Below are 26,827 nucleotides of genomic sequence, written 5' to 3' on the forward strand. Positions count from 1 at the left end.
AATGGCTTTTTTCACTGCATGGATAGATGGCCTATAGACATGTTTCCCCAGCCTTCTGCTCCCCACACCTCTTGGATTATAATTCCCATCATTCCTATCCAGTCATCTGAAGTCATCTGGAAGGCTCCAGGTTGAGTAGAACTGCTTCTCAAGGGATATGTGTTGCTCTAGAGCAGGGTTTCTCAACTCTGTCAACTTTAAGATGTGTGGACTTCAACTCCCAGAATTCCCCAGGCTGGGGAATTCTGGGAGTTGAAGTCCACACATCTTAAAGTTGACAGAGTTGAGAAACCCTGCTCTAGAGGTATCTTTATTCTCTCCTGCTGCCTATCATTGTTTGGCTGATTCTTGCACATTGGTTGTTTTAGGGTTGGCATAGGTCACCTTCTCCAGCCAAGCATCTCCATTTCTCCTGGGCTTCCTAAGCTGGCCACAAATGGCAGATCCAGCAGACTGGGAGGACACCAGTTGGGGAATGCTCAAATTCAGAAGCTGTTGCTTCTTAAAGTCCTTCTACTTCCTTGGCTGAGAATTTGGGGAGTTGAAATCTAAGCCCTGTGGAGGACACCAGGTTGGAGAAGGCCGGCTGGAATGCCACGAGAAAGCAGCAGGATGCTCCAGTTGTTAAGCAGACAAATAACCTTGCATGGAACTCCTGAAGGCCCCACCTCTTGCCCCTCTAAAATTATGTGGTGCAATTATGCAAGTCAGTGCATAATTTTTAAGACTTACAATGCCATTTAAAGGCTTCTACCTGAGCCTGCCCGCCTCCCTGCCTCCCTCCCTTCCTTTTTTCTGGGTTTTTAAATTTCCTTCAGTCATTTTTCTGCTGAGACCACTGTTTTGAATGTGACTGATGGCCAGCACTCTCCAGAAGCACCTTTCCGTCACCCGCCCTGATCCTCTTTAAGCAAATGATGCCCCTGAGAATTTGCCTGCCAAATATCTGCTCTGCCCAGTTCTCTGTTTTACCTGTATTTCTCATAATGCTTCACCTCCTTCAGGTAAGGGCGGCTAACGTTCTCTGCCTTCACCAGGGCATCATGCATGGGACGGGTCTGATCAGAGATGGGGAAGTCCTCTGCAACAAACTGGACCTTTTGGGCAGCTTTCTCAATGTCCGTCTTGAGGTCTGCAAGGAAAGTGAAGGGTTACGATCAGTGGCCTCCACCATGGCAGGCAAGTGACATCACGGTCCTCATGCCATCACATAAATGATGCACAGGGGTCATGATCACCATATCATCCACCAAGCACCTACACTTACTTACTTACTTATTTATTTATTTGGCTTGTATGCCGCCCATCTCCCCCACGGGTGACTCTGGGCGGCTCACAATAAAAAAGAAGAAATACAGTTCTCTCCAAGATGGCTAAAAACCATAAATAATTTAAAAACATATTAAAAATACCCTAAAAAACCTCCTCTAATTTTGGCCCTATAAAAATCTGTAAGATGCTGGGGGGGGGGGGCAACCCATCATCCCACCAGCCATCTCCACAGGTGCGGGCCCCCCTCTGGCCCCCAGGCCTTCTGGCAAAGCCAGGATTTAATACCTTTCCTGAAGGCCATGAGGGAGGGGGCACACCACACCTCAGGCGGCAGGATGTTCCATAGGGCGGGCGCTGCAGCAGAAAAGGCTCTCTGCCTAGACCCCACCAATCGAAATTCCCTGACCGGTGGGGTCTGCAACCTGCCCCTTCTGCTGGACCGAGTGGGACGGGCTGAAGTGACCAGGGCGAGGCGGTTCCTCAGATAGCCTGGCCCTGTGCCATGAAGGGCTTTAAAGGTGATGACCAACACCTTGAATTGGACCTGGAAACAAACCGGTAACCAATGCAGCTCGCGCAACAGCGGTGTTATATGTGCCCTCCTAGGGGCATTAAGAACTGTCCGCGCCACTGCATTCTGCACCAGCTGTAGCTTCCGGATACTCTTCAAGGGTAGCCCCATGTAGAGCGCATTACAGTAGTCCAACCCAGAGGTGACCAGGGCGTGAGTGACCATGCGGGGGTCTTATGGTGGTACATTGTTGAGTCTTCCTATCTGATTTATTTACGTGCTAGATATTTAAATCCAATCCTTCCTCAGAAGCTCAAGGCAGCATACTCAGCACTCCATTCCTTCCTTTAAACCCGGGACAATAATCCTGTGAGATGGGTAGGCTGGAAAATTAAGTCTGGCCCAAAGTCACCAAGTGGGCTTCTGTAGTTGAGGATGGACTTGGATCTGGATCTCCACTGGCTACTATGCTACACTATTGTATTGCCTGCATTGTGTGGGCACTAGCACTGAAATGAGATTTTGGTCCCATGCTGGTTCTTACTCTAATTGTCTGATCTAAATAGTACTCTATCAGATGTAAGAATACAGGCAATCCTCTTTTAGCAACTGCTTTGTACAGCGACTGTTCACAGTTATGATAGTGATGAGAAAGTAATTTTGCAACCAATCCTAGTATTTACAACCTTTACAGGTCTGTAAAGCAAAGGAAAGTTGAGGGAAGATTGTAAGCACAGTTGTGGTTTCACTTAGCGACCGCTTCGCTTAATGACTGAGTTGCTGGTCCCAGTTGTGGTCACTAAACAAGGACTAACTGTTCACATTACAAACCCTAAATCTAGATTAACAAATACAACTGCAGAAAATAGCCCTGCCCCTTTCTACAGGCAGTGCAGTGTACAGAAGAAAGGGGAAAGGCTTCAAATTCTGTGCTCCTGGCCACCATCTTGACTTTTTTGATACCTTCTGGATGCCCTTGTGTGAATGCAGCTCATATTTTCCTGGAAAGGCTTCACTCACCTTGAACAACTTCATCCATTTTCATTACTGTAAACTCTGGAATTGTGTTGAAACTGTTATTGGCCTAGAAGTGTAAAAAAAATATTTAATAACCAAATCAGAGGAAAAATGTGCATTTTGCTCAAAGGAGATCCCCCTGAGAATTTTTCTTCACTTACTTTTTGAATCATTTCCGAGAAATTAGTCTGAGGTAGCCCATGCAAATTTTTCAGAACTTTTTCAACAGAAGGCACCTGAAGAAAGAAATTATTTGTAAAAGACTAATCCCTGGGCCCCAAGATCAAAGCAAACAATATATAAGATGGCATAGACCTGGAAAGCAATCAGAGCTTCATTCATGGTTACAACAAAGGTGGTCCTAAGATAAAGCTTAGCAAAAATGTCTTAGGTTTCTTTTTAAATGATAAATGTAGCTGCGTAAATCACACTATTAAATCTAGAGTTGCCATATCTGGCACAATACTCTGGATGCCCACTAGGTGGCAGCAAATAGAGTTTTTCTGTGTCTCTTTGCTGACCTCTAGTGGTCACCTGCAGCTTTGCAGCCCAGATATGTTAACCCTCTACATATCCACACCCGGCACAGTTATTTGGTCCATGAGGAGACACATACCAAGTGGATTTCAAAAGATGGAAAAGGGTTAACCACCATCTTCCTCCACCATACCCACAATGCACTGCCCAGTGTTAACTGGAGACTCACTTTCTCCTTAACACACATTCAAAAAATCACCAACCACCTTGTCTAATTGTGCCCTAGTTTTACAGAATAGTAGTTTAGATATCCTCTGCTACTGACAGTTGTGGGATGGGAGCTCTTATCCAAGTTGCATCCAGGGAACAGTTATTGTTGGAGGTGACAACATGGACCTTGTTATGGAGGTGCTGCTGTTAGGCAGAAGTCTTCTACCATTTTCTACCCTGGAAAAAGTGGGGAGGCAGGAATTGCACTTCCCAATAAGAGTAGGACACCATAGTGCTTGATGCAGAGGTAGTCCAAGAAAAAAGAAACAGGACCAAAATTTGGGACTAGGAGCATGGAGCAAGCATGCCATCTTGCACTGCATCTGATGACTTTTTGCAATTTGGACAAGTGACTCTCTCCCTGGAGCTTCATGGGGCTTCCACAGGCTCAGGAGGCACCAGGTTGGCGAGGAAGTGGTACAACAGGGCCCGTTTCATATCAGAAGCACGCTCCTTAACAGGTTAATTTTTCCAAGGAGGTTTTGGACTGATGCACCATTTCCATTCTGGTGCAACCAGGGTCTGGATTAGCTTACTTTTTGGAAGTCAGTCCCCAACTTCAAATTTTGAGCTCTGCTTAGGGCCCCCGTGCAGTAAGTGCAGCGTGGCTCTTCCAGAAGAGAGGTGAGGCTTTGCTTCTGATCTTTCAGCGTTGACGCCAGCTCACCCTGGTCCTGGATCAGTGTCTGGACAGTCCTGTGGATCATGTGTAAGTGGTGCAGGGAGTCCTCTAGGTCTTAAAGAGAAAAGTCACACAGTCGTTGGGATGTCCTCATGTTTTCATGCAAAACTATAATAAATTCCATGCTAGCAAACTAACCTCTACTACTTTTTACTTCTTAGGGCCACGTTGTTTATGGCTCACCTGTAGAATTTGCTACCATGATCTGTAATGATGGTCAATTACCCAACGAGGTTTACAAAATTCATGGAGAAACAGTGGTGCTACTCACGGTGTCCATATCAAAGCAGCCTGCCAGCCCCTGATGCCACCATATACATCCCTTGGTTCTGATCTTCTCTTGACCAGTTCACGATCAGCGTGGAACCAGGTAAGCTTCTGGCCTGATTCATATGCTCACACTCTTCTGGTTTTCAAAGTACTAAAAGGGGGCAGAGTTCTGGCGGCATGGCCACAGCTGCCACTTGGCACGTTTTACTCCCTTTTGGACACCTCTGGCCCAGGGGCACTGCCAGATGGATTAAAAGAATCTGACCAGCACGGGATGGCAGGTGAAAGGCATCCTGACTCCCTACCATCTGGCTCTTCGTGGGTGGGCCTGTGATTTAGTAGGTAATATGCAGCCCTGATCCAGACTAATAGCTACTGACAACACCACCCCAGGCTATCACCACATTTAATGGTAGCAGACTCCATAACTTAACTCTGAGTTGTCCTCCCATTTATCTGTCTGGAATCTCTCCTTAGAGTTTTAATGAATGCCTCCAAGTGGCAAATGAGACAGAGACTTGAAAACGGGCTCTCTGCCCACATTTTCCAAAGTGTGTAAGATTTTATATCCCCGTACAACATCTCCTTTTGTCCTCCTTCCAAGAAGTATCTAAGATGCTACAATATTTTCCCATTAGAAGCTGCTCAAGCCCCTTCATCCATTTTTCTGAAATTTCTCCACTGCTCAACACACAGGTTGGGATGCGTCCCGATCAAATAAGATAGCAGAAGGTGCTGCAATGAGTGATCTCTTGTACGGACACCTCAGACCAGCTTTCCTTGGCCTGGTGCTCACCAGATGTGTTGAACTACAAGTCCCAGAGTTCCTAGCCCACCTAATGAGCTGTTCAACCCATCCCAGTTAGAGGCATTGGGTTAGGCTAGGTTGCTGTCAGCCCTCCAAAGTAGACCAGACTAGGAAACCAAAGTCATGCAGGTTAATCCTACTTTTATTATAAGGTTATGGCAGCCGAATCTTGCAAGTCTGAATGCACCTCCCCCTTCCCTCCCTTCATCTTCATGAGAACTGGGGAGGGGCTCATCTGAGTCACTTTCTCAGGTTACAGTTCTGGCCCGGACTCAGGTTTCTTTTATCTGGCTGCTGTCTTGGTTGCGGCTCTCCCTCCTGTCCCTCAAGGTTATTCCTTCTTCCCATTACAGTTGTCACAGAATACAGTGTTGCACAGAGACAGAGACAGAGACAGAGACAGAGACAGAGAAAGAAAGCGGCAGGAGGTAAAACTTTTCCTTACCTTGCACCCTACCCTTTATGGCAGCCATGGCCGAATACACAGTTTCCTTGAGCAGAAAGTGGATGGTGCTGCCGATGTTCCAGCTAACATCTGCAAGGCACAGCCGTGAAATCCCAGGGACATCCCCAGGGAAAAACGTACCTCCCACCCGTCTCCCCTCTGGGAGAGGAGCCCCTGCCCCAAACAGACGCTCATCTCTGGAGTATCGGGCAGATGAGACACGGCATACATAGTGAACATCCGTTTTCATGTTTCTAAAAAGGTTCCAGGTTTCCAGCCTTTAAGATTGTAGCTATTGCCTGAAATTACACAACTTTTTGTTTTTAGTTTAGTGCTATTACTTTACATTGTACTCCCTGAAGCAATCTTACAGCAGGCCATTTACATTTTCCATACATCCTGATGAACGTTAATTGGGGCATTCCTAAAAGAGATAAAATTCTGCCAGTCCTGAAAAAAGCGACGGCTTCCTGCTTTGTTTTTAAGCCTGGGAATCTGATCCGTTGTTCCTACCGAGAGAAGCAGATCCCTCCACCGAAATGACTCTTTTCTTTTTCTCTTAACATACTATGCGGTGGCAGAGTGTGGACTTGTCTGACTGGAGTTAAGCAGACTTTCTTTTTCGAAGGCGCTTTTAGGCAGGTACAAGCAGGATTGGAAAAGTATTCTGGGGCGGGGCGTCTGCTGCGGTCTTGATGAACTACATTGCGGGAGGAGAGCCGTGCTAGTCTGGGGTAGCAAAACGTCGGAAAGAGCCTGCTAGTACCTTTCCCAGCTACACAAGGCGTTTTATTGAAAGGCACAAGCCGTCGTGAGCCGGGGCTCTCTTCACCAGCTGCGTCAGCTGCAGCTCATAAAAGCTGCTGCCTTTCAGTACAAGCTGAGAGTTGGGAAAGGGCAAATTGCAGTTATTCATCCTCTCGAGCGCCCATATCACCATTCTCCCCATTCGGCCCAGATGTATTCCCTCAAGGCCAAACGTAAGCAGCTCCCTTCTGAAGGCACCTGAACTTCTCTTTGCAGACGCAGTTGGGTTGCCCTGCACGTGTGGGACATTTAGGCGATTAACTCGGAAACACAAAGGCGAAGAGGTGCTGAGCCTCTCGCCGAGCACCTACAGCAGAAGAGGACAGGACTTACTGTTCAGGTCACTGAGGATCTGCCCTTGGGGGACCCTGAACTGCTCCACAGTCAGCCGAAGCCCCTGTTGCAGAAGGAGAGCAGAGTCAATTGCCAACAGCCAAAGGGAAAGCCAGAAAGGGCCCAGATCAGCCCCCGGTCAGCACAAGCCTTGAGCTGTAGTGAGACCACGCTGGGTGTTTGGTTTGGATTCTTGCAAAAGGCAGCTTGGCCTGATGTTCCCCCAAACTGAGGCATTTCTGGGAAGGGTCCACACTTGGACATCTAGCTCCATTTATTACCTGTGTGGCCTACAGCAAGGGACACCGCTAGCTGATTTTGGATGATCTCAAAAGCATGCTGGATGGGGAATTCTGGGAGTTGAAGTCTACCCATCTTAAAGTCACCAAGGTTGAAAAACAATGCGCTAGTTGGTGGCTCATGGCTGCCCCCTTATACACCCTTCCCATCCCAGCCTTTTTAGATGGGAAACTGGGAGGCAGAATGGGAGCTCCTGGAGCCGTGGGGCTGACCCCTTTTCTTCCCCCAGAGGCAGCATGTCCTGACGTGGAGAAACAGAAGTTGGCAGCCCCTGAGCCCTCCCCCCCCCCCCCCCCGTTCTTCCCCTCTCAAAGCCTTCCTTTGTGCAATAAAACTCTTGCAGCAAAGACTGAAAGAGCGGCTGGCATAATGAGGCTCTGTCCCGACCCGCTGCCCCCCCCTCCCCATGCTTTGCAGCTGCCAGGGGGGTGCAGCCTGGAAAACGCTGCCAAGAGAAGGGATTGTCATGGCGACAATGTGACGCTGGGAATAAGGGCTGGAGAAATGCTCAGCACAGCCCTGAAGCTCTGTGCGTGGGGGAACAAGCTTCGTTTTTGGATCCCCGAACTTAGGAATGATCTGGAAGTGGGCTTTCTCACGGGTGTGCGAAACGTGTGGCCAGGTAGCTGTCAAAGCTCTGCTTGGTTTTTAGGGGATGAAAACAGCCACCATCTTGACTTTTTTGACCACCATGGACACCCCTGATCCTTTCTGCTCTGGAATGGTTTGCCTCGAAGCCTTGAAGTTACTTGATGATAAATGGAGTGAATGATTACACTCAGCCCAAGGCAGTTTCATCCTTTCAGTTTTACGACTGAACCCTTTCCCAGTTATCTTCAGCCTGGAATCTGCTTTTTCCAAAACCACAACGTCACACTTGGTCACAGATCCTGGTCAGTTTCCACCAGATCACCATATAGGGGGCCAGGATTGTTGGCTTTAACCTAGTTGCGTCAATTAGTATTGACTCCTGATTCTCCAGGGTGGATCCCGGGGAATATTTTAGAGATCTTTCTTGACACTTTCTAATTTAACCAACCTGAATAAGTTGGTGTCATCAGCAAAGCAGGGGAGGGGGGAGTCAAAAAAGTCAAGATGTCAGCTGCAACTACACAACTGAAACTTCACCCCTTTTTTACACATCCAGAGTAAAACTGTGCTACTGCGGCTGACATCTTGACTTCATTGACCTCCCTGGCAAATGCCTGTTTCCAGCTTAATGTTGGAGCCCAAATGAAAATCCACAATTTTAATGACCATTTGTAGATCTTTTTTTCACGAAAGATGCATGATAACTTTATAAAGTTATCTTTAGAAAACATCCATTTTCTAAAGATAACTTTATAAAGCCCAGCTCAAACAAGAAACGATAATATTCCCATTAAAATTTAACAAAGGGTAAAAACATTTTTTAAAAAATCCTCCCAACTTTCCCAAATGATTTTTTTTTTCCTGATTAAAAAAATTGTACTTGCCAGTGCCAGTCAGTGGCCCTTTTCCCAACCCGGTGCCTTCCAGTCTCGTTTGACCTGGTTAGCCACGAGATGTGAACACAGCTTCACAGCCCTGAGTTGTGGCATGCAGTGGAAAACGTGTGCCGTGTCCTTGAACACATTGCCCCCCCCGGGTTTTTCAGAGTCAACTCACTCGTGGAATCCCATTCAGATGGTTCCTCAAAGCCTGCAAGGTGTTGAGTGCATCTCGGGCACCAGGGTCCATCTCTTCTTTCACCGTCTGGTTGGCAGCAAAAGCACAGATAACACCTCCCCTGATGGAAAATGGGATAGACGTTGCAGGAAACAGAGGACTGGTTTTACACACGAGTAGGAAATCGAGACTACATGCCACTAGATCCCCTTGCATGGGAGCTGGTACAGCCATTAAACCCTAGACCCAGAGCCAGAGGTCTTCAGAGGCTGGTTGGTCATCTGTCAGAGATGTTCTAGGGTAGAGGTCCTCAATCAGAGTAATCACCCAGTATTTTTAACATATATATGTTTTGCTCGGGGGGGGGGTGGTAGTGTAAACCATCTTTGCCTCTGAAGCAGGTGGCAAACAATTTTTTGTATAAATAAATGGCAGTCTTGGTCTTCAGAAGCCCATAGCACCTAGACCTCAAAGGTCCAAAACAGGAAACTCCATCTTGTTGCTTTGGGTTCAAATCCGGCTAAGGCCGAGCTAAACCCTGGGACATTTTCAAACTCTGTAGCTCCAGTCTCCGACCTGCAGCCCCTAAAGAAAGATGCTGCTATTAAGACATGTGGACTTCAACTCCCAGAATTCCCCAGCCAGCATGCTTTTGAGATCATCCAAAATCTTGCTATGCTGGCTGGGGAATTCTGGGAGTTGAAGTCCACATGTCTTAAAGTTACGGAGTGTGAGAAACACTGCTTTATTTATTCATTCATTCATTCATTCATTCATTCATTCATTCATTCATTCATTAAATTTATATGCCACCCATCTCCCCCAGAGGGTGACTCTGGGTGGCTCACCATTAAAATCAAACCTCAAAAACAGTTAAAAATATAAATATCCACATGGATTTAGTTAAAAAATCAAAAATATATTAAAAAAAACTATATACACAAACTTTACACCATGACCTCTATTTAGCTTGGCTCTTCCTGTATCCAGAATAGCATGTCTTGGCTTTGAATTTATAGCTGTAGCATCTCTGTAGGATTCATGTACTGGTTCACCTTCCTGTTGCCCCCATCTCTATGGGGACAACAGCATCCCACCATGGGGCCCTGATGCCAGGATCTGGCCCAGCCTCTCACTTACAGGATCACAAGGGTGGTGAAGAGCAGACAGACCATGAGAAGATTCCTCTGGCAGAGCAGGGAGCGACGATAGGCCTTGATCCGTCCGCCGCAGCGCCGGTGTTTCTGGAAGCAGCAAATGCTCAGTCCGACCAGGGGCACCATCACAAAATAGAGAACCGCAATTGCAGCACAAGCAACATATCCTGCTTGGTACTTAAGGATCTGATGGGCAAGGACAATGAAAAAAAGGTCTTCAGAGAGTGGTTTCTCTTGCCCCTCTCCCCAACCTGTTTCTTTAAATGCTGTGGATCTAAAATCACATCCCTATTTTTTTTTTAATTGCAAAAAGTCCATCCTGGAGAAAAAGGATACGCAAATGCCTTGCATTTTGTTAGCGTAGGGGACAAGCGGAAGGATAAATACTCATCCAGTTCTGCCAGAAAGGACTTCATTAAATAGAATTTGAGGGCTGATTCCAGGCCTTGCATTATAATATTTTCCTGCCAATTTCCTCAATTACTATCCCTTACCCAGCCCACACCCACTATTAATGCTTGCTAAATATCAACACAGTCAGATATTTCCCATTCATCTGTTTCCCAGCATTCAGGCCCAAGTCATTTTTTGCAAATAAAATTCTTAGACAGCCAAGTTGGGAGATTCCCAGGTGTGCTGAACGTATATTTTGCAGAATTTCCAAACATCTATCCAGGAATTCTGGGAGATGCAACCCAGCACTTGGAGAGATTAGGGAGGACTGTTGTAGATGCTGAGCTGTGACAGCCAACACCGGCGTTTCTCGACCTTGGCAGCTTGAAGATGTGTGGGCTTCAACTTCAACACGCAGCTTCAAGTTGCCAAGGTTGACAAACACTGGCCAACACAGACCCATGAAGAAGGAGAATGGGAAATTCCACTGCCCCAGCCCACTTTTTCACCTGAGAAGTTGTAGCAGTTGGTGGCTCAGCCAGGACATCCTTCAACAGCTCTGTGGAATAAGACAATTATTATTGTTATTATTATTTTTGCAGAAGAATTAAATATTGTCACAGTAGATGGAGCAGTAGCGGTTATTTATGATGGCAGAAAGAGTCAAACAGAATTCAGCTGGATTAACTCTCTAATCAGTCTGTGTTTAAAACTGCAATCTAATAAGCTGGAACTTAGACTTCATTATCTGGGGGAGGGATGCCTCACATCAGGAGCGGAGGACCCTTTCCTGTGCAGGGTCACATCCCAGACATTGATTTGGGGGATCAATTGTTCCACTTCCCCCATAATTACGAGCTTTGAAAATCTTGTCATTAGGCTTTAATTAATACCTTGCTTTGGATTCCTGCCCTGTTGAGGCTAGTCTAGCATCTTGCACCAAACCAGCCAGAGCAGCATCTTTCTACGTTGTGGAGAAGAAGAGAAACCTCCTTTTTTACACACACACACACACAAAACCACACACACACCCATCCAGCCTGCAATGTATCCTTCCTCCTGTAGGACTTTGAATATAATGATCTTTGAAGGGGTGGTAGGTTGTCCTAGTTCAGGGCTTCTTTCGGTTTCCGTAGCTTGGTGGCTCTTGAGGTCCACGTGGAAGTTCTGCATCCAGGCTAGACCACAGGATCAGCTGCTGGGTCCTCTAGCAGGACTGACTTATCCATGAGGCACAGCACCGAGGGCCACAAAAGGTAGACGTTATTTATTCCCATGCCTTTTAGGAAGTATTGATTGATTGATTTCCATGCCTTTTAAGAAGTCTTTATTTAATTCCTTGCCTTTTAAGAAATATGCATTGATTTCCATGCCTTTTAAGAAGTCTTTATTGATTTCTGGGCCTTTTCGTAAAAAAACAGGCAAGACACACACAACATGAGAACATCAGACTCTTGATCTTGTTTGTCACCTACAGGTGTTGGGTGCGTTCTGAAATTTAAGAACTGTGATGACACACAACAGGTATTATAATGAATGGGCCACAACTGACCACTATTACAGAATATACATATCATCTGTTATTTACTGTACTGCTCCCTCTTTCCCTGTCGAAATACGAAGAACATATTGAAAATCATATAAAATATGGTTTTAAATACTATTATTTTTAGGAAAGGAGGGGCCCATGATGGCAAAAGGGCCTTTGTTGTTGTTCAGTCATTAAGTCGTGTCCGACTCTTCGTGAACCCATGAACCACATCGCGCCAGGCCTTCCTGTCCTTCACTGCCTCCCTGAGTTTGCTCAGTTTCATGCTCATTGCTTCAGTGATGCTATCTGACCATCTCATCCTCTGCCATCCTCTTCTCCTTTTGCCTTCCATCTTTCCCAGCATCAGGGTCTTTTCCAAAGACTCCTCTCTTCGCATTAGGTGACCAAAGTATCTGAGCTTGAGCTTCATTATCAGTCCTTCCAATGAACAATCAGGGTTGATTTCCTTTAAGATTGACTGGTTTGACCTCCTAGCAGTCCAGGGGACTTCTCCAGCACCACAGTTCAAAGGCATCAATTCTTTGGCGCTCAGCCTTCTTTATGGTCCAGCTCTCACAGCCATACATTTCTACTGGAAAAACCATAGCTTTGACTATGCGGATCTTTGTCGGCAAGGTGACATCTCTGCTTTTTAATATGCTATCTAGGTTTGCTGTAGCTTTCCTCCCAAGGAGCAAGCATCTTTTAATTTCATGGCTGCAGTCTCCGTCTGCGGTGATCTTGGAGCCCAAATAAATGAAGTCTGTTACTGCTTCCATTTCTACCCCTTCTATTTGCCAGGAATTGATGGGTCCAGATGCCATGATCTTAGTTTTTTTAATGTTGAGTTTCAAGCCAGCTTTTGCACTCTCCTCTTTCACCCTCATCAAGAGGCTCTTTAGTTCTTCTTCACTTTCTGCCATTAGGGTGGTATCGTCCGCATATCTGAGGTTGTTGATGATTCTCCCTGCAATCTTAATTCCGGCTTGTGATTCTTCCAGCCTGGCATTTCTCATGATGTACTCTGCATATAGGTTAAATAAGCAGGGTGACAGTATACAGCCTTGTCGTACTCCTTTCCCTATTTTGAACCAATCGGTTGTTCCGTGACTGGTTCTGACTGTTGCTTCTTGGCCCACATACAGATTTCTCAGGAGACAGGTAAGGTGGTCTGGTACTCCCATCTCTTTAAGAATTTGCCACAGTTTGTTGTGATCCACACAATCAAAGGCTTTTGCATAGTCAATGAAGCAGAAGTAGATATTTTTCTGGAATCTCGTGCTTTCTCCATGATCCAGCGAATGTTGGCGATTTGATCTCTAGTTCCTCTGCCTCTTCGAAACCCAGCTTGTACATCCGGTAGTTCTCGGTTCACGTACTGCTGAAGCCTAGCTTGTAGGATTTTGAGCATAACCTTGCTAGCATGTGAAATGAGTGCAATTGTGCGATAGTTTGAGCATTCTTTGGCGTTGCCCTTCTTTGGAATTGGAACATAAACTGACCTTTTCCAATCCCGTGGCCACTGTTGCGTTTTCCAAACTTGCTGGCATATTGAGTGCAGCACTTTAACACCATCGTCTTTTAGTATTTTAAATAACTCAGCTGGAATACTGTCATCTCCACTAGCTTTGTTGTTAGCAATGCTTCCTAAGGCCCACTTGACTTCACTCTCTGGGATGTCTGGCTCAAGGTCCGTGACCACACCAGCATGGACATCGGGGACATTAAGATCTTTCTTGTATAGTTCTTCTGTGTATTCTTGCCACCTCTTCTTAATCTCTTCTGCTTCTGTTAGGTCCCTGCCTTTTTTGTCCTTTATCATGCCCATCTTTGCACTAAACGTTCCTTTGATATCTCCAATTTTCTTGAAGAGATCTCTAGTCTTCCCCATTCTATTGTTTTCCTCAATTTCTTTGCATTGTTCATTTAAGAAGGCCTTCTTATCTCTCCTTGCTATTCTCTGGAAATCTGCATTCAGTTGCTTATATCTTTCCCTTTCACCCTTGCTGTTCACATTCCTTCTTTCCACAGCTATTTGTAAAGCCTCATCAAACAGCCATTTTGCTTTCTTGTATTTCTTTTTCCTTGGGATGGTTTTAGTTGCTGCCTCCTGTACAATGTTACAGACCTCCATCCATAGTTCTTCAGGCACTCTGTCTACCAAATCTAATCCTCTAAATCTATTCATCACCTTCACTGTGTACTCACAAGGAATATGATCTAAGTCATACCTGAGTGGTCTAGTGGTTTTCCCTACATTCTTCAATTTAAGCCTAAACTTTGCAGTAAGAAGCTCATGATCTGAGCCACAGTCAGCTCCTGGTCTTGTTTTTGTTGTCTGTATAGAGCTTCTCCATCTTTGGCTGCAAAGTATATAATCAATCTGGTTTCGGTATTGACCATCTGGTGATGTCCATGTGTAGAGTCGTCTCTTGTGTTGTTGGAAAAGAGTGTTTGCTATGACTAGCTTGTTCTCTTGACAGGACTCTATTAGCCTTTGCCCTGCTTCATTTTGTACTCCAAGGCCAAACTTGCCTGTTATTCCAATTACTCCTTGACTTCCTACTTTAGCATTCCAATCCCCTATGATGAAAAGGACATCTTTTTGGTGCTAGTTCTAGAAGGTGTTGTAGGTCTTCATAGAAGCGGTCAACTTCAGCTTCTTCAGCATCAGTGGTTGGGGCATAGACTTGGATGACTGTGATATTGAATGGTTTGCCTTGGATATGCACTGAGATCATTCTGTCGTTTTTGAGGTTGTACCCCATTACTGCCTTTCCCACTCTCTTATTGACAATGAGTGCAACTCCATTTCTTCTAAGGGTTTCTTGCCCACAGTAGTAGATATAATGGTCACCCGAATTAAATTCACCCATTCCTGTCCATTTCAGTTCGCTGATTCCCAAGATGTCGATGTTCAATCTTGTCATCTCATGTTTGACCACATCCAGCTTGCCTTGGTTCATAGATCTTACATTCCAGGTACCTATACAATATTGTTCTTTACAGCATCGGACCTTCTTTTCGCTTCCAGATACATCCACAGCTGAATGTCCTTTCGGCTTTGGCCCAGCCGCTTCACTCTTTCTGGAGCTACTTGGAATTGCCCTCCGCTCTTCCCCAGTAGCATATTGGACACCTTCCGACCTGAGGGGCTCATCTTCCGGTGTCATATCTTTTAGCCTTTTAACATTGTCCATGGGGTTTTCTTGGCAAGGATCCTGGAGTGGGTTGCCATTTTCTTCTCCAGTGGACCACGTTTTGTCAGAACTCTCTGTCATGACCTGTCCGTCTTGGGTGGCCCTGCACGGTATAGCTCATGGCTTCACTGAGTTACACAAGCCCCTTCGCCACAACAAGGCAGTGATCCATGAAGGGGCAAAAGGGCCTAGGACCCACAAAAGTTGTAATGTACAATACCCCTGCCCTCTAGTCCAGAAACGCTCCATATCCAGCACCAGAGATGGCCTTCATTGGAGGTTCAAGGGGGAGAGGAAAGACTGGGTAGGGAAGCGTGTGACACTAGAGCCCGTATGCCCCTGGATCTCTCTTCTGCAGCTTACCTGGCTCTCTGCCTTAAGTAACTTTCCAAAAAGAAAAGAAATCCAAAGAAATAGGAAGCACCTATGCTGCAAAGACGCACAATCATATTGATTCACCTCCAGGCCTTTGGGCCTCACCAAGTTCCCACTGCATGGTAGAGACCCCTTTCCTGGGGCTGTCTGGAGAGAGGAGGTCAAAAAAGTCCAGATGACGACCACAACCGTGCAATACAAGCCCTGCCCATTTTGTAGGTGTGTTGCAGACCCCCTCTCTGCAGACCCCCTGGCCTGCTGGGTCCCGGTTTGCTGGAGAATTTGGGAACTACCCGTGCCCGTAAGGGCAGCCTCTGCGTGAATCGCCACGCTTCCTGCAGCAGCCATTTTGTGGTGGCACCCATCACATCCTCCCAAAATTCCAGATGTGGCCCCCAGGAGGTTAATGACACCCCTCCCACCCCCTCTGTAATTTCATTCACTCCCATGCTGAGTTGGGAGAAAGGGGCTCTTCCTTGCAACGACAGGACAGCAAAAAAGAGAGAATAGTCCGAGGAGGAGGGAGCGATGGGTCCCGGGACGGCTGGGGCTAGAGCATGGATGACTTTTCTTGCTTCCAAACCTGACCCCCTTTTGGATTCAGACCTGCTGCCGTAAAGTCCTGCCTAAGAATAGTGGCATTCACACAACATTCCTGAGTTAACCCACTTTCTAGGTTCAGAAAGCACATTGTACCATTAACTAGCTAAAGAGACTAACTGGGTTTGCAGAACATGCTAAAACCCACCCACACACCTACGCACCCACACCCACACACCCCGGTTAAAACAAATCCAGCTTAGCAGCTGATGCACCACCTACAGCAAGAGGTTTGTAGCCAACCTGCTTACCTGTGTTACGTGATCACAACCTAGGGGTTTCCAGTCTGACTGAAGTGGGTGTGAGGGAGAGGCAAACAGAGTGGATAAATATTTTGATTTTGGAACAAATGCTAGAAAAACAACAAGCAAGAGCTGGCAAGACTTGGTTGCTTGTTATTGGTAAACCTGACTCAAGAAAAACTGATGGATTCCATTCTACAAAAAAAAAAAACACCTGTGAGGGTCCGGCTATCTCAGCATATCATCTGACTTCGACCTTAGTTGCAGGGAAAGAGAAAAATGCTAAGCCCCATTTGAAATGTGCGTGCCAATGCTGGATGCATATTGGAATCCAGGATTCTCTTCTTTATACATCTCCCGACCAAGGATTACCCCCTCTCTAGGCCTGACCCAGAGACTCCAGGTTTTAGCCCCTTATATTCAGGCCCAACAGCTGATGATGTGCAAAGGTGGTTGCACATTGTACAAGAGGGGTGCATTGCACAGTCCATGACTGAAGAGCTGGAAGGTGCATGCAAAGGCAAGATTGCGCATTGGGCCAAGCGGGAACTGAAGGACCATCTCATCCCCGTTACATCAACCCGTCCCGCCTGGTCCTGCAGAGAGGGCATGCTACGGACCCCGTCTGCAAGAGCATTTCATCTGACGGGGTCCAGGAGGCGAGCCTTCTCTGCAGCAGCCCCTGCCCTTTGGAGCACCCTTCCGCCAGAAGTGAGCTTGGCCCCCTCCCTCTTAGACTTCAGAAAAAAACTGAAGACCTGGTTTTGTCATCACGCATGGGGTGGGGATGGGAATGGTCAGTTTTGGGGATGGCTGGTTCCCTAGTCTTACCTTTGACCAATATTATCTGGTCACAGGCTGAAATAATATCACCATCGCTTGGGTTTTATCATATTTAATCATTGTATTTTATGCTGTATTATTTATGTTTTTATTGGTTTTAAATTGTTGGGTTGTGAACCGCCCAGAGTCCCTCCTTGTGGGGGAGTTGGGCGGTGATATCAATTTGATTTATAAATAAATAAATAAATAAACAAACTCCCCCTGCACCACACAAAAGCTTCTCAGGGATGATAGGAGATCCCACCTGGCAAAGTGTTGTGCATATGGCGATTCACAGTCACCTGTTAACGGTAGTTGTTGTGATTTTAATGTATCTGAATTTTCCACTGTTTTGTCAAGCTGCACTGCCCAGAGTCAGATCCGCGCAATTGGGCATCCGTCTACGCTTCAAAAATAAATTAATAACTTGTTTATTCACAAGTTTAGCGTTCTTTCCAAAGGGTGCTAAACCTGTCACTGAAAAAGCCTGCCTAACAGCTGATAAGGTAGCAGGGCTGCGCCATGACCCGGGGAAGCTCACTCCTGGCAGCCGTTCATTGGGCTGATCCTTCTTTCCAAGCCACATTTCCAAGCCAGATCCGATTAGCGAGTTGTGGGTACGGGAGCAGAGCCCGCTTCGGAAGAACTGGACCTTCCCATTGCCCAAAGCCCTGGAGGACAGCGCAAAGGAAATGGGGAGGAGGAAGCAGGGCCATCTCAGCTGATTCCCTAAGATCGGTGTAGCTAAGAGCATCTTCAGGGTGCTCCAGAGGATGGAAAGAGAATATAAGGTCAAGGTTACATGGAAGAAAGAAGAAGCTTGGATGATCTTTCTTGGTTGCATCTCAGGTTCCTTGGAGAGGCACAGGTGATAATGCTGCCCCCACCCTGGGCATAGAAAGCATCCATGATGGAGGGAGGGGTGAACAAAAAGCCGATATGGCATCTGCAACTATGCAATTGAAGCCCCTCCCTTTTTATGGGCATCACAATGCATGCAATATTTTTGTAATGAAATGATTCCTATGGCTGCCCATCTCACATCTATGACTCTACAGCATTGTTTCTCAACCTCAGGAACGTTAAGATGTATGGACTTCAACTCCCAGAATTCCCCAGCCAGCAGGATACTGGCTGGGGAATTCTGGGAGTTGAAGTCCATACATCTTAACGTTGCTGAGGTTGAGAAACACTGCTGTAGAGCAATACAGCCCATAACAATGAAGGGGCAGGACTTTGATGGCACAGCTACAACTGCCATCTTGACATTTTCGACCTCCCTAGCGTGAATGGCCCCAGCCCTGGCCATATCTATGATACAAACCCATCCTTTTTGCCTCACTGTCCTGTGCCTTGCAGCCTTGGCCCTCCCCCCGCCAAATTTTCAGCACAGTTCCAGCCTCCGCCCCATCCCCAAGTTGCCCACCCTTTCATTAAACCAAACTTGATACGGCATCTCCCTGTGAATGTTTCCTCCTCCAGTTTCCCATCTGAGAAGGAAGCCAAAGGTTAGCCTGGCTCAAGGAAGGCGAGGACAATCTCCTAGGGGCTTCCAAGAGCAAACTTGACTGCTGCTTCTTCTGAGACAGAGATGAACGAGGCTTCCTTCAAAGCAGAGATCCACCTTCTGTTGTGATTGTAAGTTCACCATGGAAGGGGCAATGGAAGATTGGGGCAGGATATTGGGCTTCTCTCCAAACCTCTCTGGAGCCCTTGTGCAAGTTCTACTCTTAAGTAAGACTTCAATATGGAAATGAGGATGAGACAGTAGCAGATGGAGTGGCAGAAGGCAACTATTGTCAGAGTTAATTACCTAAGATGTTTATCTAAGCTAGACAACCTGAGACACCAGGACCTCCTGTGGTCCTCAGATCCCCTTTTCTGAGGACTTCAGAGGTCCCTCCAACCAAGACCTAAATCGTAGGTTGCTCTACTTTATCTCAAGAAGGTCTTTCTTTTGTGGAGGCAATGCTGCTTGCCTCATGGAGGGACACAGTGACTCCTTTCAGCTCATCAAAACATGTCAGTACATTTCTGGGGCCTCCTCTGGCTGCAGAAACTCTTCCAGCAACTGGAGGTCATGGAGGTCACCCCACAAGTTACATAACAAAGGTGAGTAACATGGCAGCACCCTTGAAAAGTTGGAGTGGGAGAGCAGGACTGCTTCACAAAGAGCCCAGAAACCTTGACCCCTCAGTGTGTGTGACTTGGCATGATTGTCCCACTCATGGTGTCCCTTGCCCTCCCCAAGGATGACTGGCACACCTTCTGATTTCTAAGGATTACCCATCCCCACTTCATTATTTTCATATGTTGATTATTTGCATTTTAAAGTATTTTGTGCTGGGTTTTATTTTATTCTGAAAAGCCAGTTAAAACATCTGTTAAATGAATACATGAGAACTTATAGCATGGTGATGCTCCCAGGCTATCACTTTTCATGGTCCCTCAGCCCCATGATGTTGGGAATATAGAAAGAGAATGAAAAATAATTTGTTTTGTGTGTGTGGACACAATATAATATGGATATTAATATACAATACAGATCCAAGTTTTCTTCTTCCCCCAATCATTAAAAAAAATCAGACTGAATTATTTAACGCCTCATGCTCTATCCTTAACACAAAATGTTGCAAAAACTTTTAGATGTGCAAATATAATATATTTCCCAAACTGTCTGGGAACATAATATTTTTTTTAAATATTCTGAAATATTTCATTAATTAACCCATATCTGTCCTGCCAAGTCTATCATTACAGGCCGCTGGCTTAGGTATGACTTAAAAAGTATATCATTAAATACTTGCAATATTAATTTGTAATATATATTTGATTATAATTGCACACATAACTCTGCCCAGTGTCAAAACTAAGAAAAGAAAGATGGTTGATAAGCGCTAGGAACGAGTGAAGGAAGCTTAGCTACATTTAAATGAGTTAAAAATTTCCCACTGCTTCCTAGGGGTAAAATCCTATAATGAAGTCTGCAGAATGCTTGTGTTTTGGGGGAGAAAGAATACAAATATCACTTTGGGGGGTTTGGAGGAAAATCTTGAAAACCACCCGGACAAAGGATTCTCAGGTTGATTTCACACACTGCACTCAGCCCTAATGTGATCTGTAAGGTTTTGGCTCATCCTGACATTTGAACCCAGGCATTTGTGGCTTATTTGGGAAACTGTAAGATAGCAAGGTAGAGCAAAGTACAAGCCAGTCTGAGAAGGAATTGGTCTAGAATGGTCTTCTCCGAGGTAGGGAAGAACTGGCTAGCAAGCTGGATCTGATCAAGAAGGTGCCCACAGAAATGGCTTCTCAAAGGGTTTGTAGATACATTCTGGCCCCTGTCACCTCCCCAGCAAAGAAGGAAGAGGGATCTTCCTCTTGTACCTTTCAGACCAGCAATTTCCAGGTTCTAGCAGGTGACAAATGTTTATCTCCATGCTAGGAAGAGCTTTACTTGCCCATTTGTTTTCATTAAGCCGCTCGTGAGGGCACAAAGCCATGTTCATTTGTTTCTCCCCAATTCACAGCATTCATACCGGGCTTATCAACAAGAAGAATGGTGGCTTACCTGTGGGGAAAGGGTTCTGTTGGACCACATCCAGGTAACTCTGGACAAGGTGATAGAGGGGATCCAGAGGTCTGGGGGCTTGGTGTTGAGCAGGAATCCTCTGGTCAGCACCCACATCGGCAAACTGGAGAATCAACGGAGGGTTTCCTCCTGCAGAGCATTGCTGTGAGTGGACCGAATCTGGGTGGACAAAGGCAAAGGCCAGGAAGAAGAGGAGCACATGTCCCATTCCAGAGTCCCAGACTCCAGCAGGGTCTAAGGCTAGCTTTGGTTCACAAGTGGGCCTGGTCCCCAGACGCTCCAGCCACGCAGAGGACCCTGGCGACAGCACGGCCTTTGTCTTCCTTCCTGCCAATTGGATGAGCAGCCCTCTCCAGCCCGTAGATCTTCTTCGCCAAGCCCCAAGTCCAGCTCGCGCAGGAGAAGACAGCAAGAAGAAGAGAGCTCAGGACCTCTTCTGCCGGGTGCTTCTCCACCGTCAGCTGAGCAAGTCTGCCTCCTGCTGAAGCACTTCCAGGGAAGTATGGGGGGAGGGGGGGGAGACACAAAAACCGGCCGGACAAGTTTGATGCCTCCTGATGACAAGGCCCTTCTTGCTGCTTTCCAGCTTGTGGGATGGAGCAGGGTGGGGCAGCCACGCTAGGTGGAAGGGAGGAAAGAGCGAAGCTGGGGTTTTTCCCCAGGAGCCATTCAAGGGCTTGTCCCCAGTTTGTGTCTCTGCCCCTCTGCTGCACTCATCCCCACGGGTCCCACGGGCTAAGTGGGTTGTCAGGAATATAGCAGCAGCCGACTCAGTTGAGAGAGAGAAGAGGAACCGGGGGGGGGGGGATGAGCTGGGATGGCTCAGATCTCCCATATCACACCCAGCAGCGCTGGGGCCACAGAGGAAAAGTACGTGGAAAAGAGTGGGAGAGCCAGTCTCCAGAACTTCTGTACGTCTCATACAGTAAATGCCAAATTGGTACTCCGGCTTTTTTCCCCCAGGTTATACAAAGGGGGCATGTAGGAAATAGGGAATGGCATTCCTACAGAAAACTGCCAAACAGGTCCATCTTCCTCCCTCCCTCCCTCCTTCCCTTTTCCTTCCTTCCTTCCTTCCTCCCTTCCTTCCTTCTTTTCCTCCTCCCTTCCTTCCTCCCTCCCTCCCCACAAGGGCTAAAGTCAGAGTCACAGGGGAAAAGAGGGAACTCCGCACATGCCCCAAAACATGGATGCTTTTACTGCAGGGGTGGGCAACCTTTGGGTGGTCAAAAGGGGGGGGCTGAGGGTTGCAAAGTGGGTGGAGCCACATGACATACGCGAGTAGGGTTGGTGTTTGAGTGGAGCTGAATGCTTTTCTCCTTTTTTAACGCTGATAGGCTTGATTTAAGATTCACTCTACAGCTGTTATCTTTCCTACTTCAAAATGGAAGGCAGCGATGCAGCACTGTCAGTTTGCACAGCAGCTCTAATCAGAGGGGAGCACAAAAGCCCCCAAAGGAGACTTGGGAGCCAAGTGGGGCCCTGGGCCAGCACCCCTCTGAACTAACGCTAAGAACATTCAGTTTTAAGGGTTTCCAAACTAAGTTTTAGGCTTGCCACCAACAAGAGCTCATTAAAGGTGGTGTTACTACTCTTTTTCTCTGTGTAAAAGTGGCTTGGGATTGGGACTGAAAAGTAGAACAGTTTATGGATTTCCTTGGATAAATTACTACCAGCCTTTTTTGTGGAAAATGTCTATCAGAGCCTGTAATGAGGTCTTCCTGCTGAAAAATTAGTGACCAATCAAATGGTCTGGCCTCAATCATTCAACAATTAATTCAAGAAATCCCATTCCCTTCTAAAAAATCTCTTGTTTTTAACCCTATTTCCACCCGTTGACAAAATTAAATGTTACGTGTTAAAGAGGGAAACCAAAACAGGCAGGCAATTTTACCCAACACGCTTGTTCAAATTATTGGAACTGTAACCCTCAAAACACATCTTAATTAGAATAATGCTGTTTCTAAATTCGGGCTCCAGGTTGCATATGCTTTTGTTGCTGAAGCAATTTATCACGTGTCATCAAGTTGTTTTCGACTCCTCGTGATCACGCAAATAGATTTTTTCCATGATGATCTGTACCTAACCTGGTCCTTCGGGTCTTCCAATGGTGCCCCCATTGCCACTGCAACTGAGTCCACCCACCCTGCTGCTGGTCCTCCTCTTCTTCTCTTTCCTTGCACCTTTCCCAGCATTATAGACTTCTCAGTGGAGCTAGGTATTCAGATTGATTGATTGATTGATTGACTGATTATATGCCATCAAGTTGGTGGTGATTCTTAGAGGCCACATAGCTAGACCTTCTCCAGGATGATCTATAGACCCTTCAGGTCTTGCTATAACTGAGTCCCTCCCCCTTGCAGCTGGCTGTCTTTTTCTTCTCCCTCCTTCCACCCTTCCCAGCATCAGAGCCTTCTCCAGGGAGCTGGTCTTTGCACAATGTGTCCAAAGTAGGATAATTTGAGCCTGGTCATTTGTGCCTCGAGTGAGAACTCTGGGTTGATGTGTTTGATGATCCATTGGCTTGTCTTCTTGGCTGTCCACGGTATTCTCAGGAGTCTTCTCCAACACCAAAATTCAAAAGTGTCAACGCTCTTCCTATCCTGCTTCTTCAAAGTCCAACTTTCGCTCCCGCAGAGTGTCACAGGGCTTGCACAATTCCGATCTTGTCTTCCACCTATGCAAAATGGGCCAGCCACATCCTAGGAACGGAAACCCGGTGCCACTGCAGCTAAACCAGAAAATGCAGGTGAGATGCCAACATTCCTGAAAGCCAGTACAGACTTGCCAGTTAAGTTCTTACGAATCAGGAGGCTTGTAGCAAAGCGTTTGTCTGTCCTGGTGATATCGCCCACTTGGGTACATCTGGAGATAGAAGCTCCTGAGTTTTTCTACCATTGTGTGTGTGTGTGTGTGTGTGTGTGTGCGCCTTCAAGTCAGGTTTTGACTCCTCGTAACTGCATCTTGCAGTTGGCAAGATTTCCTGGAAAGGTTTCAGAAGGGACTTGCCACTGCCTGCTTCCTAGGGCTGAGAAAGAGAGACTGGCCCAAGGTCACCCAGCTGGCATCGTGCCTCAGGCAGGAACAGAACAGTCTCTGGGTTTCTAGCCTGATGCCTTCACCGCGACACCAAGCTGGCTCTCTACCATTGTGTTTAGATGCTGATATTTAAGAATCAGGAGAAAAAAGATGCCCTCACTTGTCCCTTCTGTGTCAGCACCATATCCCTGCTACTTCTACACTGAAGCATCCAATATCTGGTTCAAATTTTTTTTTTTTTTTAAAGGAAGACAGAAAAAGAGGAGCTAAAAGCTTTGCATGGGTTGACAAAACTCTGAAACCCTTCAGCAGCCTATTAATTTCCCCCCCAAAGGGCTGTTGTAATCCTCAAGCTAGCCCAGTTGCCAATATCTTCCTTAAAAGGGTTGATCCTCAGGGATTCCTCATCGTGTTTTGATGAAGCCTTGCAAAACGCTTCTTGGGTTTCTGCTTCACTGCTCTGCTATTTCTATGGCACGGGAAGGAATCAATGAGGTTCCCCATCCGGTCCATTTTTGGAACCCAGCTTAAAAGAAACTGCTGTTTTTCTTAATCTGTAGCTCTTTGGCTTCCTCTAATGGCTAGAAACAGCTACAACAGAGGGAGGGAAAAAAAGAAAGAAGGGAGTGTAATATTTGGTTGCTAATTGTCATGATTGGGTGGGGGGAGTTCCCTACAAGGATATTTAACTGCTTTTTACATTTTTGTGTTTTTATTTTTTAACAGCGTCTATTGTAAGACAGAAAAGAAAGAGAAAAGAAGGAATATATTAAGAATTTACAAAATGTAAACATGACGTAAGATGTTAAAAGGAAAAGGAAAAAACACACCACCATTTTTCTTGCAAGTAACATTGAATTGGAACAGATATAAGGAAAATCATTTATCAGTTTAGCCCTAAGAACTAATATTAAAATCCAGAAATTGACGAGGATGGTCAAGATGATAGCATTTTCACTCCAATTTATAAGAATAAAATAACAAGTAACAATAATTTTTAACTAATCAAAAGCAGTACCTTTATGGTCAGACAGAACCTGACCAATAAATGGATCATCAAACAAACCAACACAGAGTTCTCACTCAAACCACAAAGGACCAGGCTCAAACTATCATATTCTGGACACTTTCTGCAAACATCTAGCTCTCCGGAGGAGTCTATAATGCCGGGAAAGGGAGAAGGAAAGAGGAGAAGCAGACGACCAGCAGCAAGGGGGACGGACTCAGTTGCAGCGGCGATGGGGGCACCACTGGAAGACCTGAAGGACCAGGTTGGGGACAGATCATCATGGACAAAAATCTGTGTGGTCATTAAGAGTCAACAGCAGTCCTCATCAGTGAGGAAAGAAGGCTGAGGGGTATAAATTGCCCTAGAAATGTGAATGAAAAAAGGCCTCTGACAAAAAAGCCTTTGTATCATGATCCTGTTATCTGGGGTCCTAAACATGTATTGGAGAAAACATCCTACTGAAATCATGTTTTGAATTAGACATCATGAGAGCTACGATTGCTTAATGCAGATTAACCAAGTCCCAGCGGTACATTTGTCCAATGTGCAAAATGTGATTAGTTTTAATTGTGCTCGTGTACAGTGTGACCCCACCAGTTCAGTTAGTGTATGATTCAATGTATTGTGCGACCCAGAAAATAAATCAATCCAATAATCAGAGTGTGTTGGACAAACACAATCATAGTATAAGAGAGTCCACTGAGGGGAAAGAAAGAGGAACATCTCTACGCATGAACCATCAGCAGATGAGAGATCCTGTTACAAGTTTATCAAATAAGCCGATTCTTAGGCCATCATGGAAACATTATGAGAAAAAGAGATTCAAAGACATCCTACCTTAATGAACTTACTAATAAAGGAGGGCTGGAGGCGGGCTCCTCTTTCCAAATTCAGAACGCCAGTCCTAATTCTTGGCATTAAAAGGCATTACAGGAAGTCAGAGCAAATCATGATGGTGCCCTGCAGTTAACGGCTTCACACCCTGGGTTGTGGTGCAATGCCATTGGGACAGCGGATTTGTGTCATGTCTACATCTGGCCCATTCTATTCCAATTCCCATTTTTCCCAGCATTGCCAGCTATGAAGAGAAAGTTGGTAACCTGCCTAGAGTTTTGTTTTTCCAGGTCAAAAGCTAGTTTTTAATTGTACATCTGCATATTTTATTAAAGGTGGCGGACTCTGACCATTTACAAAGACTTTTTCGTTCCAAACCTGGGTCACCACCCTCCGATTTCTAAATATGTATACAATGCATGAATCTCCAGGGCGTATGTATGTATAGAATGTATATGTATATGTATGTGTGTATGTACATATACATATACATATGTATATGTATACAATGCAGGAATCTCCAGAGTGAAAAAATGCTCATTCTCTCAAACATTGCAGCTGCTACCGTTGCTTGATTCTCTCTCCATAGCAGAATCAATAAAAATTGCAAAGTTTGGAGGCTGTAAAATGTGGAGGTGTCAATCTATAATAATAAGTGTCTTAGGCAGGGGAGGGGGAATTATGTAAATAGTTACAAGAATCAAAAGGCATTTCTCATGAGATGGATGCAAGAGAAGCATGAGTTTTGAAGGTTGAAGTTGTTAATTTCCTGAGGGAGGGGAGGGGAAGTTGGTGATTTCATGAGCATCCATGGAAGGGAGTCAAAAAAGTCAAGGCTGGCGTCCACAATCATGCAAATGAAGCCCCATCGCTTTTTTATGTTGTTGTAAGGGGCAGGGGTTCAATCAGGTGGTTGCAGCCACCATCTTGACTTTTCTGCCTGCCCCCTACAGATGCCTCTGTGAGGTAGCACCTAGGAACAGCTGTAAGCATTTCAAACAGGCAATGCAAATTCTAGGAAACACGATTTCTCTTAATTGCAAGGGAAGAAAAGGATTTTTTTTTAAAGCCACTTAAGATATGGACGTTCATATACAGTATTATCCTACAGGACAATTTCCACAGATTTTTACAGGCCAGCCAGAAATTATTTAAGAACTTTATTCCAATGTCATTTTATGCAACTTACAGATT

At 45.9% G+C, this 26,827-nt stretch overlaps 1 protein-coding gene across 1 annotated transcript in view; it reads right to left on the reverse strand.

Annotated features, from left to right (window-relative positions):
• Positions 1–20,959, reverse strand: part of PROM2 (prominin 2) — a 42,482-nt gene extending 21,523 nt beyond the window's left edge. Inside the window, exons 1-10 of the mRNA XM_088151974.1 lie at positions 20,731–20,959; positions 10,899–10,948; positions 9,980–10,182; positions 8,840–8,960; positions 6,893–6,956; positions 5,753–5,842; positions 4,084–4,283; positions 2,962–3,036; positions 2,804–2,867; positions 973–1,132 (exon numbers count right to left, since the gene is read on the reverse strand). Of these exons, the coding sequence (XP_088008100.1) occupies positions 973–1,132; positions 2,804–2,867; positions 2,962–3,036; positions 4,084–4,283; positions 5,753–5,842; positions 6,893–6,956; positions 8,840–8,960; positions 9,980–10,182; positions 10,899–10,948; positions 20,731–20,959 (1,256 nt within the window). The remainder of the gene's footprint in view (positions 1–972; positions 1,133–2,803; positions 2,868–2,961; positions 3,037–4,083; positions 4,284–5,752; positions 5,843–6,892; positions 6,957–8,839; positions 8,961–9,979; positions 10,183–10,898; positions 10,949–20,730) is intronic.
• Between the last annotated feature and the right edge of the window lie 5,868 nt (positions 20,960–26,827).

The sequence above is a fragment of the Python bivittatus genome, unplaced genomic scaffold (genome assembly GCF_059951505.1).
Source record: "Python bivittatus isolate LINGU-HERP-01145 unplaced genomic scaffold, Pbiv_v1 ctg000680_np1212, whole genome shotgun sequence".
Lineage (NCBI taxonomy): Eukaryota > Metazoa > Chordata > Lepidosauria > Squamata > Pythonidae > Python > Python bivittatus.